We start from the raw sequence: 15,282 nt of genomic DNA, 5'->3' as shown, positions 1-15,282 counted from the left end.
TAACTCAATCGAGGAATTAAAGGGTAGGAATTGCAACAAATGAAACAACTAATACCCTAAAAGCTATCATCCCAAAACTTTTTTTAAGAAACAAAAGAAAAGAAAAAAAAAAGGGTAAAATTGTTATCAACTTCAAAGATCGATGGTATATATGATAGTTAAAAAGTTTTTAAGGGTTGAATTCAATACCTCCCAATAGAAAGGCAAATTGGGATTCACAATTTTAACATATTCTTAAATTTCACCAAACAAATTCTATTTTACATATTGTTTTGGATTGAATTCAAGACCGGCAAGAACCTCTACTAAGTAACCTAACGACATTAGCAGAAATACATAATAGTTTCGTATTTACACAATAAATTTAGTATACTACGTTACACACAAACATTCTTATCTATTTAATTAGTTAATTAACATGTTACACACAAACATTCTTATCTATCAATTAGTTATAATTAACGTAGTAACATGCTTCACCAAATAGATGCATCGAAAGGATAGGAGAATCATGGTTGGAGAGAGAAGATGATGTCGATAGATAAGTCGCTATCCATAATCAGACGCCTATTAATATTTCCAAATTTTGGCATTTCTCTTTCCCCTATCTTCACAACACTTTCAAGAAACACTATCTTTAACCTAGCTAGCTTTTATATCTATTGAAATCAAGTTAACAACACATTTTTTCCTTCTTTTTTTCCAGCTTCACTTGTTCATCATTTTCAAGCATCAAAAATGGCGAGTGAATCTAATTTTTCACCTGATTTCTTCGACCCTTCTGCCGATTACTTTGGTGGAACCAAGTTCTTTTCAGCTGGAGAAGCATCTTCTGACGAAATCTTCGGTATCCTCGAGGCGTTAGAGGGTGTTTCGGATGAATTCACAACCTTCACCCCCTTAGATGAGATGAAACATGGTGTGAAAGATGGTGGTTTGAGTGATCAGTTAGTTTCGCAGAAGTCGAGTTCTTCGAGTGGTGTTCAAGAACCCGTGGAGGCAGTTTCGCAAGGAACCAAGAGACAGAAAGTATCACCGCAAGTAGAAGAAGGCTGTGAAAGCTTAGACGGGTCGTCGAAAATGAATCATGTCACTGTGGAGAGGAACCGGAGGAAAACGATGAACGAACACTTAGCCATCCTCCGGTCACTAATGCCTTGTTTTTATGTCAAAAGGGTATCATACTCTACTCCACTCACTTGGTATCTCCTTTTATAGAAAATGGGTAATACACAAACATGATATTCGAGTTATTCTCTCCAACATGAATGTGGATTGCTTGGTTAATCTCATCATGTATTATTACATAATGACATCCATAGTTCTATCAATACTTGTTGTTATGGATACTTTATTACCATATTATTAGTACTTTTGTTTTTGTTTTTGTTTTGTTGTATACACTATATATCTATATGTTATGTGTTTTTATATATCCTTTATATCTCAAAAAATGATCTTTTTTTTAATTATGGGGTCTCATCAAACACTCTTTGCCTTCCAAGATAGAGTAAAAGATTGCTTTTAATCACACCCTCCCAAGACCCTATAGCGGTTTGTTTATGTGATATAACGACATAAACCGTTTTGAATAAGCACCTTTTAAACTGATTATCCAAAAATATATATATCTTCTACACAAAATAAGGAGTTGTAAACACTTTTACAACTGCTTTTATATACATCTCTAAACACCCCTAGGGCCCTAACATATGTGTTTATGCAAACAATAGGGAGATCAAGCATCAATAATTGGAGGTGTAATCGACTACATCACTGAATTGCAACAAGTGCTACAATCTTTGGAAGCAAAGAAGAAAAGGAAAGTGTACAGTGATGTATTGAGCCCAAGGCTCATTTCAAGCCCCAGAACCCTACCTTTGAGCCCTAGAAAACCTCCTTTGAGCCCAAGGCCAAGCTTGCCAATTAGCCCCAGGTTTGTCAGAATCTAATCTAGACATGTAACTAGTTGATAACTGTTAGATGCACAGAACATGAAAAAGGGTAGTTAATGTGGTTTGGGATAGTTATATAAACCGTCAATGATAGCAGTAAATAACTAGTTTTTGGTTAAGTTTATACTTAGTGTATAGATAAGTAATGTTACTGCAAAAATAAGTAGCCTTTTTATGCAAGAAAATTTAATGGAAATAGAACAATTCTGTGCAGTAATTATCATGCTGTGTTTTTAGTGTTTAATTTTTCTGCACTGCAGTTTTATAATTGTTCTTTTCAATTTTTTTTTTTTAAAGTGGTACCAGAGAGAGGTTTGCATGTTTCAATAAAGAAAACCAAAAGTGAAGGTAGAACTATTACAAAACTGCAGTGGCAACTTTTTTTATGTGACTTTCAAGTGCTGAATTCTCAATTCTCTAACCAACACTACTAGAAAGTCACTGTTTTTCCTCTAAAAGTTTCCTATAAATTTCCCACAACTCAGTTTTTGCTACAACTTTCCTACAGTTTTTTCGGACAAAAAAGAAAAACAAATATTAATCCAAAACTCTTCCACAATTTTCTGACAAAATTGCCACACAGTAAGTATTTGTAGTAATTTCGTCGAAAAATTTATTGCCTTTGTGACAAAATTCCTACAAAATAAATTAAGATTTCATATTATTTGTTAATACTGCAAAACAAATAATTTAAAAATTAAAATCTTCTAAATTTGGCAGAAATATGTAGTAACTAGCTACAAATATGCGACAATTATTAGTTATTTTATTTTTAATTAATGAATCTTAATAAAATAAATAATTTAAAATATAAAATCTTAAATTTGTCGGAAATTTGTAGCAAATTGACCCGTTTGCTACAAATTTCCTAAAAAAAAAGTTATTTTATTTGTTATTTCTTAACTTTAGTAAAGTAAATAATTAAAAAAAAAACAAAATGTTTCATTTGTCGAAAATTTATAGCAAATTGACCTTGTTTGCTACTGAAAGTTACCAAAATAGTCATCATTGACCAAGACTTTTCTAAAGTAGATAATGGTTTTAGCCTTTTCCAAATTGTGAGGAGTAATGCGATGCATCCAAGTAATACAATCTAGCTAAAATGGCTGATGGCTGAGCCGGCGCCTTTGGCACGAAAAAAAACATGGACTTGGAGGTGGGAACCACATATGAACCAACCACATGTCAACACTTGTAACGTTTTCGGCTAGTTCAGCCTGTATGACAACGTCGTTGGCCTTTAGATCACACATGTGATAACGGCTCAATCGTCCATGTAGGTTTTTTATCGGCTGAGCTGACGTAATTGAAACGAGATGCTTGGCTCGGCTCATGGTGGTCGGCTTATTAGCACAGCTAGCCTGGACTTTTTTTTCATTAAAGTTTAATCATCCATCGATCTGCTTAGCCCGCTTATTTTAAAAATTGTATTATTAAAATAGGCTGAATCAACCAATAACGTTACAAGTGTCAACACGTGGTTGGTTCGTATGAGTACGATTATGTTAAGGCATAACCATCACTCTTTCCATCTCTCACTATATTAGACTACAGTTCGGGCATAAACTAACACGATTCTTGCGGCTCTGTAATTAGTATTTGGTTCGATACACGCACGTGAAAAGGATACCAAATTGTTTACAAGTTGTAGGACTCGTTGCTTGGTACGTTAGTTGTAACTAGTCCATTAGTGGCAAGTATAATCAATATCAACTATGTTGTCATAGTAATTGTGTGATAAGTAGTAACATTGGTGGTCGCCTGTTACTTGGATATAGAAGAAACAATTTCATCTTAGAGTGTCAAGTTGGATGATCAAGCAATGCGTTAGTCATTGCTAGCAAATGTCAATTAACGGTTACTAACGAAATTTCTTGCGAAAGAGTTCTTGCTTATTGAGTTTCAGTTGATGGTAAACAAATAATTGTCAATTGCCCTAACGACCAACTAACACGCTCATTTATAAAGTTTTTTGATGTTTCAACCAAACGTTATAATGATTCCTCAATAACAAACCCAAACTCTTTTCCTTGAATATGGCACACATTTTCAGAACATAAAATATTAGACTAATCTTGATTGTTTTTGGTTTGTTTATCATGAAAGGGAGGTGTTTGATTTAGTTTAGAGTATAGGATCATTAAGTATATCACTACAAGAAAGTTGACCATTAGCGACGACCACTTTAACAGCGACATCAAAGAAATCGTCGCTAAAAGCCTAATCCACGTTCAGTTTTTAAAACAAATCCCTGACTGTTGATCTTATGTGCAATCTGACGGTCCATGTTTTATGGTAGCTTTAGGTATAGAAAACCAGTGGCGGGCAAACCATTCACTCATTCCCCCCAAATCGATCCACCAGCCCTCCCCCAAACCCCACTACGCCACTTGATTGATTCAACCCAGCCACAACCGCTCGCTCACAGCCACTATTTTCAGCCTTCAGAGTCATCTCACCTCCTCAGTCGCTTGCTCGCCACACCACGTCTGCTGCACCAGGTACTTCCCCAAACCCTAGACTGACGCAATAGCGACGAAAAAAAGGCGACAAGCAATAGCGACGAAAAAAGGCCTTTAGCATCCAAGCAATAGTGGCATCACATTAGCGACGACATATCGCCGCTATTGCCTTTAGCGATGACTTTGGCTATCAATAGCGAGGACAGTCGTCGCCCCTATTGCTCGAGTTTCTTGTAGTGTATGTCTATTTTATTGAGCTTATTTGATTGGTGATGTAGTCATAGTAGGTTTAGGATTTGTTCTTTATAAGTGGGGATTATGTAATCGGTTATCATAATGCGTGGTTTTTGTTTCCGATCAATAAAAGGGTTGTAGAAAAGGTAGTCAGTAGCGAGTTCAATCACTTGTTTTCTGGATGATTTCATTCATGAACTAGCCAAAGATTAAATACAATGTTTCAGATCCTATTATTTAGGACCGATAGGAACAGAAAAGCAAAAAAACAAATTTGCTATCTTTATCCCTAAACAAAGATAAACCAATTGACTAATTCAAGTTACGTAGCGGAAGCAGATAACTATATCCAATACTCCCCCTCAAGTTGGAGCGTGTAGATCTCGCATGCCCAACTTGACAAGCAACCCCTTTAACTGAGAAGCCCCTAGAGCTTTCGTAAGTAAATCAGCTAGCTGCAGCTTTGAATCAATGTATCTCGGCTCAATCTCTTTTGACTCTACTCTTTCACGGACAAAGAAACAATCCATTTCCACATGTTTTGTTCGCTCGTGGAAGACGGAATTGTTTGCGATATGTCTTGCAGCCTGATTATCGCAAAATAACGTCGTTCCACCCTCCACTTTTTCACCAAGTTCATTTAGATGGAATCGGACCCAAAGAATTTCGCTGACAGTGGTGGCCATGGCTCTATATTCTGCCTCTGCTGAAGACCGAGAGACAACCGACTGTTTCTTAGACTTCCACGAAATAGGTGCCCCACCAAGTAATAATAAATAACCTGTACGCGAACGTCTCGTAAATTGGCACCCTAGCCAGTCGGCGTCACAATAGGAAACTAGTCGTGTGCCTCCTTCTTTGGGTAACAAAATGCCTTGTCCCGGCGTCATCTTCAAATATCGAAGCACACGAACCGCGGCATTCATGTGGCTCTGCCGAGGGTCTCCTACAAATTGGCTTAGCACGTTAACCGAGTATGTGATATCGGGTCTAGTTTCTTGCAAATAAAGAAGTTTTCCGATCAACCGTCGATAGGAGCTAGCATCGACTTTTTCTTCTTCGAGGTCAGGGCCGATTTTCAGATTTTGTTCCATAGGAAGTGGGCTCGGCCTGCAACCTTCCAGTCCACTTTCCTTCAATATGTCAAGTGTGTATTTGCGTTGACTCAAAACTAGCCCTTTCCCGGTACGTGCCACCTCTATTCCCAAGAAATATTTCAACCTGCCAAGCTCTTTGATGGTGAAAAGGTCATGGAGCCGTTTCTTTGTGTGCGTGATCATGGACGAGCTATTTCCCACAATGATTACGTCATCTACGTATATTAATGCAGCCACAAAATCCTTTTCCCTTTTGTAGGTGAAAAGCGAATAGTCTGCCTTAGACTGCACAAAACCAAGCTGCAACAATGCGTCAGTAAACTTATGGTACCAGTTACGAGAGGCTTGTTTAAGGCCGTATAGTGACTTCCTTAGCCGACAAACTCGCGTTTCGTTGGCATTGGAAAACCCATGTGGTAACTTCATATACACTTCTTCCTCCAAATCTCCGTGCAAAAAGGCATTGTTTACATCAAGTTGGTGAATCAACCAATCCTTTTTCACGGCCAAGCTAAGGAGTGTTCGAACTGTCACCAGTTTCGCAACTGGTGCAAAGGTATCGTGGTAGTCAACACCCTCCATTTGAGTGTACCCTTTCGCCACAAGTCTTGCTTTGTATCGATCGACCTCTCCGTTTGGCTTGTATTTAATTTTGTACACCCACTTTGAGTCGATAGCCTTTTTACCCGGTGGGAGTTGTTCCAATGACCACGTTCCATTTTCTTCAAGGGCACGTATTTCTTGTTTCATAGCTTCCCTCCAACGTTCATCCTGAGAAGCTTGATGGAAATATTTAGGCTCATCTTGCGAAGAGATGGCCACAAGAAACGCTTTATGATCGTTAGAAAAACTTTCATAAGTAACATAGTTTGCGAGTGGATGTACCGTGGAGTGAGCTTGATTTGAACTTGAGGTGGCATGATTGGAATTTGGGTGTGCATGATCGATGGACGGCGGCAGATTGACCTGAAATTCCCTTAGACGTGTGGACTGAGTTTTGGTTCGTTGGGGTCTTTGTGCTGTCTCGGCAGGTTCTGTGGTAGTCTCGATATTTTGTTGGTGAGCTGGAGTCACAAGTTCAACTTCTTCATTGTCAGTTTGGTTTTCTCCGAATGGATCATTGTTGACTGGGCTTTGTGGTTCGCTTGGGCCCGGTTGTGAGCCCTCTTCAATGCCGATGGGCTGCTTTGTTGTTTCACTGTTTTCATCAAGGTCGAGCCCAAGGGTTTCTGGATTGGGCCCCTTTTCCAAGTTAATCCCCACTGTTCCCTTTGGTTCATTATTACGAAACAGTTCCATAATTTCTTCATCCCCTTTTAACTTAGCAATACCCTCTCCCGAGTATGGAAATATATTTTCTACGAACCGCACGTCACGACTTATGATCATTCGTCTGTTTTCCGTGTCGTACACTTTGTAACCTTTTGTTCCATACGGGTAGCCTAAAAAGATACCGGGTTTACCTCTAGGTGCAAATTTGTCCCCTCTGGTGTCGGTATTCCAAAAGTAAGCTAGACACCCGAAAACACGCATGTGATCATACGTTGGGGGTTTTCCACATACTATCTCGTAGGGTGTTTTGTACTTAATTATTTTGGACGGCAACCGGTTGATAATATAAGCGGCGGTTAGCACGCACTCCCCCCAAAATCGTATTGGCAAACTGGCTTCAAATCGAATGGCTCGGGCAATTTCTAGCAGGTGTCGGTGTTTACGTTCCACCACCCCATTTTGTTGCGGGGTGTGCGGACATGTGGTTTCAAGCATGATGCCATGGTTACTATAAAAGGTCTTCATCCGATTTGAAACAAACTCTCCCCCGTTGTCACAGCGTACTCGCCTTACTTCCCTTTTAAATTGAGTTTTGACCAGGTTAATAAAATGAATCAAAAAATCACTCGCTTGACTTTTCTGTTTGAGGAGATAAACCCAAACTGCCCTGCTAAAATCGTCAACAATAGTAAGGAAATAATTCCCATTTGTGAGCGAAAAAGTGCGGTACCCTCCCCAAATATCACAGTGAATCATGTCAAAACATTCGACCGTTTTTATTGAACTCAATTGAAAAGGAAGTCTAGACATTTTTGCTTTAATGCAAGAATCACAAAAACTGTTCTTTGAATCGGGAAGAACTACAAGTGAACTAACATGTGACATCTTAACACTAGACGGATGACCGAGACGTTTATGCCATTGTGTAGCCGAAACCGCAACCATTGCCATTCTGTTTTCTTAGTTAAACCGAATCTTGTATAAGCCGTCATTGCACTTACCCGTTCCAATCAAGCTCCCCGTTCTCAAGCCCTGTATCACAAAAAAATCCGGGAAAAAGGTAACGGCACAATGCAAATCTTTTGTTAGTCGACTCACTGAGATAAGATTGCATTTAAAATTTGGAATAAACAAAACCCCTTTAATTTTAATGCCTCCTGTGAAGGTGACATCTCCTTTTTCCTTCGACCGGGACGCACTCACCATTAGGTATGGTAACAGGTGCTTCTCGGTTTTTAGTTAAGTTTTCAAGGACCTCTTTTATGTAGGTCATGTATTCGGTAGCACCCGTATCCATGACCCACTCGCCGTTATTATTAAATATACCTGCCATGTTTGCCACCGGTGCATTTCCATCCCTTTTCTGATAAGTTTGCTTGCCAAAAAGCTTCATGAACATCCCAAATTGTTCTTCGGTGAGACCTGGGATCTGGGCCGAGCCTTCAACAGTGGCGGCTCTCGGTTTGGTTGCTTCTTTCTTCACCTTTCCGGGCCACCAATCTGGGTAGCCAATCTTCTTGAAGCAACCTTCTGCCACGTGACCATCTTTCCCACAGAAGGTGCAATGTCCCCCTTTGTCACCGGTCTTCTCGGTTTTTGATCCCACGGTTTTTCTTTGTGGCTGTGCGCTGCATCCCTTTTGGAGAGAAGTTTGGAATGCTGCGGCTTCCGTGGTGATGTTCGTTTTCTTCCCGGTCGCTATACTCCTTTGTTGCTCGTCCTCGGAAATCAGGTGATAGGCAGCGCCCATGGTAGGCGTCGGCTTTAATGCCAGGATCTGTGTTCTTATCACAGAGAAGTCGGGATCGAGTCCCATAAGAAACTCATAAAGCCGCTGCTTGTCTTTTAGGGCTACTAACTTTTTGCCGATCTCACAGGTGCATCCGTTACATTCGCATCGAGGGTCAGGGAAAACCGAATCAATTTCGTCCCAGAGTCCCCGTAAGCGCGTGTAATAAGCCGAAACAGATGACCCGTCTTGCCTTGTTGATGTTATTGCCTGTTTCAACTCGTATGTTCTTGGGGCGCTCTCCTTTCCAAATCGTTCGTTGAGATCGTCCCAGATTTCTTTGGTCGTGCTCGCATATTTTACGCTTCCTCGAATATCCCTTTCCATGGCGGTGGTGAGCCAACCTTTGATCATGGAGTCGCACCTCATCCATGGCATGTAGTTCGCATCGTTCTTCTCTGGTTTCTTCACAGTTCCATCCACGAACCCAATCTTGTTCTTGGCGAACAAGAAATTCGTCATCTCTTGAACCCAATCATTGAAGTTGTTGTCATTTAACGTATCGTTCACTTGGAGTTGCTTCGGGTAGTCTGATGGGTGTAGGTAGAAGGGAGATCCCGGGTTGGTGGCTTCGTTGCCGGATCCCTCTCCACCGTCTTTTCCGCCTGCCATGAGCAGGCTTGATTTGAGGATTTTAATTTTGATCTTCCTGCTCTGATACCATGTAGAAAAGGTAGTCAGTAGCGAGTTCAATCAATTGTTTTCTGGATGATTTCATTCATGAACTAGCCAAAGATTAAATACAATGTTTCAGATCCTATTATTTAGGACCGATAGGAACAGAAAAACAAAAAAACAAATTTGCTATCTTTATCCCTAAACAAAGATAAACCAATTGACTAATTCAAGTTACGTAGCGGAAGCAGATAACTATATCCAATAAGGGTCATGAAGTGTTATTGACACAACTTGTTCTTCATCTTTAATGTTCTTTATCGTGTTTGTTTATTTGTTCAAAAGGCCTAAAATTCTAACAATAAAAACACACTCGTTCTTGTTTCTCTTTAAATTATCCGATTAAGATATCGAGAGAACCATCTAAATACATTAGGCTAAGAGGGATTCATACACCATTCAGTGAACCTTGTATTGAAAAATCGTGATTCAGCATATTTGGTAACACTTTTGGGCCTTCACACCTTTATCCGCGAATAGAACTGATTGCATATAACCACCAAATTAAATTCCGATTCTGATTCTTCCTGGCATTCCAAACGAAACAATACAGCCCTCTTTGGCGCTCTGTACTCGGTTCGATACACCCACGAACCCTACCCTGATCACATACTTCAAACAAACACTCCATCTTCACAATTTAAACCCTAATTTTGATAATAGCCTCCTGCGAACTCTTGTGGCTTCGAATTCCTTCACCAGTGAATCAATATCAATCAACAACCTGACGCTCTAATACCAATGTTGGCCTGGATCTTCACAATTGATATTGATTATAATGAAAGAAAAGATAAAACACGAAACGAATTCAATAGAACTTATAGAATTTTGATTTTCAGAATGATTGTATGTGGACATCCGAATTGAAATACAAATGAAATCCTAAACCTATTTATACTAATCGAATAGGTATGTCTGAATCATTGCGTCCCTTGATGTTGTCTGATGTATTGGCGCTGCTTCTGAAACGTTGCGTCTCTAGGGAATGTCCCTTCGTTTTGTAGTAGGTTATAATCTTTCACTTTATCGCTTCCGGTCTTTACACTTGTTAACTAATCTAATTACAACATAAAACTAACTATACTATTTACATAACAACCCTTGAGCTTAGATGTGAAGGGATTAGTTCATCAATAAGACTAATCTTAATTGTTCATGGTTTGTTTAGTGTGACAGGGAGGTGTTTGATTTGGTTTAGTGGTATAAATGGTTTGTTAGGACTAAGTTTTTTGGGTTTGAATTTCAAAGGAGTTAGCATAAGACGTGTCGATCTATTTTGTTGACCTTATTTGATTGGTGATGCAGTCATAATAGGTTGAAAATTTGGTCTCTATGTAAGATTGTGGGGTGTGGGGCTTGGGTTGGGGCGTGGGTTGGGGGAAAACGCCCAAGCCACCATCCCTTGAGGCTTGGGTTGGGGCGTGGCCCTTAGGGCTTGGGTTTGAAGCCAGACGTGGGGCGGGCTTGGGTTTGATGTGGCGGCCTCCTATTCGCCTTGGGTTTTAAATTTTATATTATATTATATATATATATATAGGATAGGAGTTGGCCAGAAAGTCCAAATTTCCTAAAAAGTGTAAAAAGTCATAAAACACCATAATGTCAACCATAAAACACACCAAAAACCCACAAATAATATGATGAAGATTACTAAAACATCATGTATGTGGGTTTTGTGTTGTGTTTTAGATGTTAAGGCTCTGATTGTGGAATGACAAATATTATTGTGTTTTATGTTGTTTAGCATTGTGTGTTTTATATTCATAGTTCTACGATGGTGTGTTTGAAGTTTTTATGGACTATTAGAGTTTGAATATGGTGTTTTAGTAATATTCATTCTATTATTTGTGAGTTTTAGGTGTGTTTTATGCCTGAAATTATGGTGTTTTATGACTTTTTACACTTTTTAGGAAAAACACACTTTCCGTAGGATCCCACTCTATATATATATATATATTAATAACCTGCCAACCCACGCGGTGCACCCCCGCCCCGCCATACCCCACGGACACGTCACTAGGCGGTGGGAGGGCTCGAACTCCACGTGTTAACTCATGCCCCTAACCCAAGCCTCACCATACCCCACGGTCTAATTGGTTTATCACAATGCTTGGTTTTGTTTTCGATCGATAAAAGTGTGGTGGAGTGTTTTCCACACAACCAGTTCTTCTTCTTCTTCAATGTCCTTTATTGTGTTTGTTTATTTGATCAAAGAGACTGAAATTCCAACAATAAATACACACTCGTTCTTGTTTTCTCTTTAAATAATCCGATTAAGAAATCACGAGAACCATCGAAATATATTAGCCTAAGAGGGATTCATACACCATTCAAAGAGATTTCAAAAAACCTTTCAAAACTACAAAACCAACAACTTGTGTAGAATATAGAAAGGAAAGTTAACATATTTAATGGCAGTTGTATTAACTATCATAGATGCAATAAAATAGCATCTTTTTAGCTAAGTTTCTTGCATCTAAATATGTAATATTACTACAGAATTATTTGTTTATCTTTCTATGATAAAAGTTGCTTAATTAATATAGGATAAATAAGTGCTCTAATTTTTTGTTACGCTTTTTTCCCCTGATTGCTGATTTCTTCTATTTTGTAACAAGGACGCCGCAATCAGCGAGCCCATACAGGCACATGTTACCATCTGCTACTTCATACATACAATCTCTATCAGCCATGGCTAATTCCGCACCAGCTTCACCTTGTAATTCTTCATCTACTTCTGACACCATTAATGAGCTTTTTGCCAATTCGAAGTCATCCATTGCCAATGTAGAGGTGAAGTTCTCAGGGGCTAATCTTCTTCTAAAGACTGTCTCGCCTCGGTTACCAGGCCAAGCAACAAAGATAATGTCGGTTCTTGAAGACTTGTCCCTTGAAGTCCTCAAGGTTACTATCAATACTGCTGATGAAACAATGGTTATCTCATTTACCATTAAGGTGAGCATATCTCTACGTAGTTGATAAAGTAATTAATATACATGATCACTGCATGCATACCTACATTAAATATATATATATTTCACTTGTGTTTTATGGATAGATCCTATTATTAATTTTTTTTAGGTGACCCTAAATTAAATTAGGGAAAAGTAATCTAGTTTTCAAGTGAGAGTTAGTCTAAACTTAAAAAATGATAAGCATTTGGGGTTCATGACCCCCTAAGTATTACTGGACCATATACCCGATGTATTTGACTACCATCAAACTAAATATGTAGTCAAAGAGAAGTTGATAATTTCGAACTGATCAACTTTTTTTTACCATAAAAATTTGGTGTTTTACTATAAATAAATTGGTTGTTTCAAAACTCTAAAGCGAACACTACACCTTACAAATTAATTAACGAATTTAGACTAAAATTTGCATGTTTTGCATCGTGTGTAAAATATTCTGTTCTTACCCAAGCTAAATATTATTATTATTTTTTTTAGCGAATACAAAAAAAAAAAAAAAAAAAAAAAAACACACACACATTGTTCCAAGAAAAAGCCAAAGTGTATATATCGTTTTCAAAGTTAATATTCAACTAGAAACTTCAAAAATAATAGTTGGAGAGTTAAATGCCTTTAATGCGTTGAGAAGAAGACAACAATATTCTCTTCATGTAATTTTAGTGGGTCACTTCAATTGTATGTTTGTTTGACAAATATGGTTGTGAAACATAATAAAGCTTCTGCCCACCTTCATTCATTGGTTCATGCATTTTGTTTTTTTATAGCTCTCACTCATACATACAGTAATGGCATAGGAAATAGTACAGATAGTAATAAAGGAGGTTTCAGTAAGGTAGATTTGGGTGATGAAAGAGGTAAGGGTGAAGGGGGCACCCCCTAATTAGGTGAGGGGAGACTTTTTTTAACCCAATCATACGTTGCCATGTTATTTCCCCTCTATAACTTGCCTCTTGTCCAAAAACGTACGGGGTGGACCCCTCTTAGGGGAATTGTTTTTTTATTCAAAAAAAAAAAGTTTTCATTGGTCCCCGATTTCCCTCTCTCCTTCCTTTCATCGGTGCCTCCTTCCCGATTGTGTTCCCCGATTTGGCTCACCGCCTGGATGGCGGCACTGCCCCACTCGACAAAATTGGTCCCCGCACGGGGTCACCAAGGGTGCCCCGCTCCCCCTAACAGGAAGAAGGTAGGGTACAAGTGTACAACAATACATCTAGAAATTATATGTTGGCTAATTTAATCAACTAGGAAATAGGGTACAGAGAGTAATAAAGGAGGTTCAGTAAGGTAGATTTGGGATATGAAAGAGGTAACAAGACGAAGGTAGCAGATAGGGTACAAACAATACATCTAGAAATTATATATTGGCTAATTTAATCAAGTACTCCATCATATACACATTTCCTTACAAATATAAGCAGCATAAATGTTTGGCTCATATGTCAAGTGATACTCCATCTTTTAGATTTATTGAATATTTAATAACATTGGTATTAAATTTCTACTGGTTGTATCAGTCTTGGATGCAAAACCAACTGCTCTAAATTACTGACAACCGAACTTGGTCTTATTGGAGCATTGTTAACTTCACAAAGAATAATGTCCATTCAAAATTTAAAATAATATAATTATTTACTTTGTGCACCATTGTTAGATGCAAGTTCAGAAAAATATGATATTGCTCAAGCTATTTATACTTATAGTGAGTTAAGAAAAAAATTGTGTTGATTTGTGGCCTTTTATTTTGGTAGATTGGAATTGAATGCAAGTTAAGTGCAGAGGATCTTGCACAACATATCCAGCTCACTTTTTCGTAGTACGTTTAAGGTTAATGGTCTATTAAGCGATCCTTTTATTTGTTGGTTTTGTTGCATTGAGATCATATCGATACATCATATACATGTAATGTATCGAGCATGATGTTGACTGGAGCAAAATACCATCGTCTAACAAAGCAAGGAAGATAAAAAGATGTTTAGAACCCAAACAACATCTATCTTACTCGATTTCTAGTAACGAACCATCTGAGAAACATTTTCTACATAGTAACCGTTTGATCGGTGTAACTTGTAAGTTGTAAATTGTATTTCTTGTTCAGTTAATTAGTTAACATTTGTATTTGAATATTCTCAACTTTTGAATATTATCTTTAGTTCCATTTACATCTATTATTCCGTGTTTCTAGATTTATGGTTGGCTTTTCTTATAGTTAAATAGCAAATACTTTTATGTATATAACAAGTATACAGTGTTCAATGTATATCTTCGTTTGTTTTAACGCAGAGCGGAAGCGATAATACAATAAGATAAATTCTCAAAGAAATTTGATTAATTTCTGAAGGAATAGAACCAATAAAATACGTGCCCTTTTAGAGGGGTTTTCTAAATTTAACAATTTCCCTAAATTTTTAAAATTACAAAGTGACTCGTATTTATTGAAATTAAAACCATAAATAAAGACATAAATCATGCTAATCAATGATTCGCGCGCTATTGCCTAAAAAGTAAACTACAGAAGATTGACGAATTTGGAAAAAAAAAAATCTTGATTGGAGACGTTAAGGAACTCGGGCCTGACATCGGGCCAAAACCTCCTACGGCGTTTTCTACGTGATCCGGCTTATCGAGACCTTTCTGTTGCATGCTTTTAGGCATCATAACTCCAATCATATTCCAATTTATACTTGTTTAAAGTTTGAACCCATTCTGCCCTATTTTCCCTTGTCAAGGTGATCCATGTAAAAGTCTGGCAGTTCTTGGACCCGCTCCCCATTAGTCCCCCTCACTTGAGAAGAACTCGACCTCAAGTTCTCAGGATAAAAAAATTGC

The 15,282-nt window shown here is 38.2% G+C and overlaps 1 protein-coding gene across 1 annotated transcript; it reads left to right on the top strand.

Annotated features, from left to right (window-relative positions):
- Positions 1-611: 611 nt before the first annotated feature.
- On the top strand, positions 612-14,621 carry LOC110897749 (transcription factor SPEECHLESS). Its single transcript, XM_022144478.2, has 4 exons — positions 612-1,176; positions 1,734-1,936; positions 12,103-12,439; positions 14,205-14,621. The coding sequence occupies exons 1-4, from the start codon at positions 739-741 to the stop codon at positions 14,268-14,270; spliced, it is 1,044 nt and encodes a 347-aa protein (XP_022000170.1). The 5' UTR covers positions 612-738; the 3' UTR covers positions 14,271-14,621.
- Positions 14,622-15,282: the final 661 nt, after the last annotated feature.

This window comes from Helianthus annuus, chromosome 13 (assembly GCF_002127325.2).
Source record: "Helianthus annuus cultivar XRQ/B chromosome 13, HanXRQr2.0-SUNRISE, whole genome shotgun sequence".
Lineage (NCBI taxonomy): Eukaryota > Viridiplantae > Streptophyta > Magnoliopsida > Asterales > Asteraceae > Helianthus > Helianthus annuus.
Note: the sequence above shows the minus strand (reverse complement) of the source record. Positions and strands in the feature narration are given on the sequence as shown.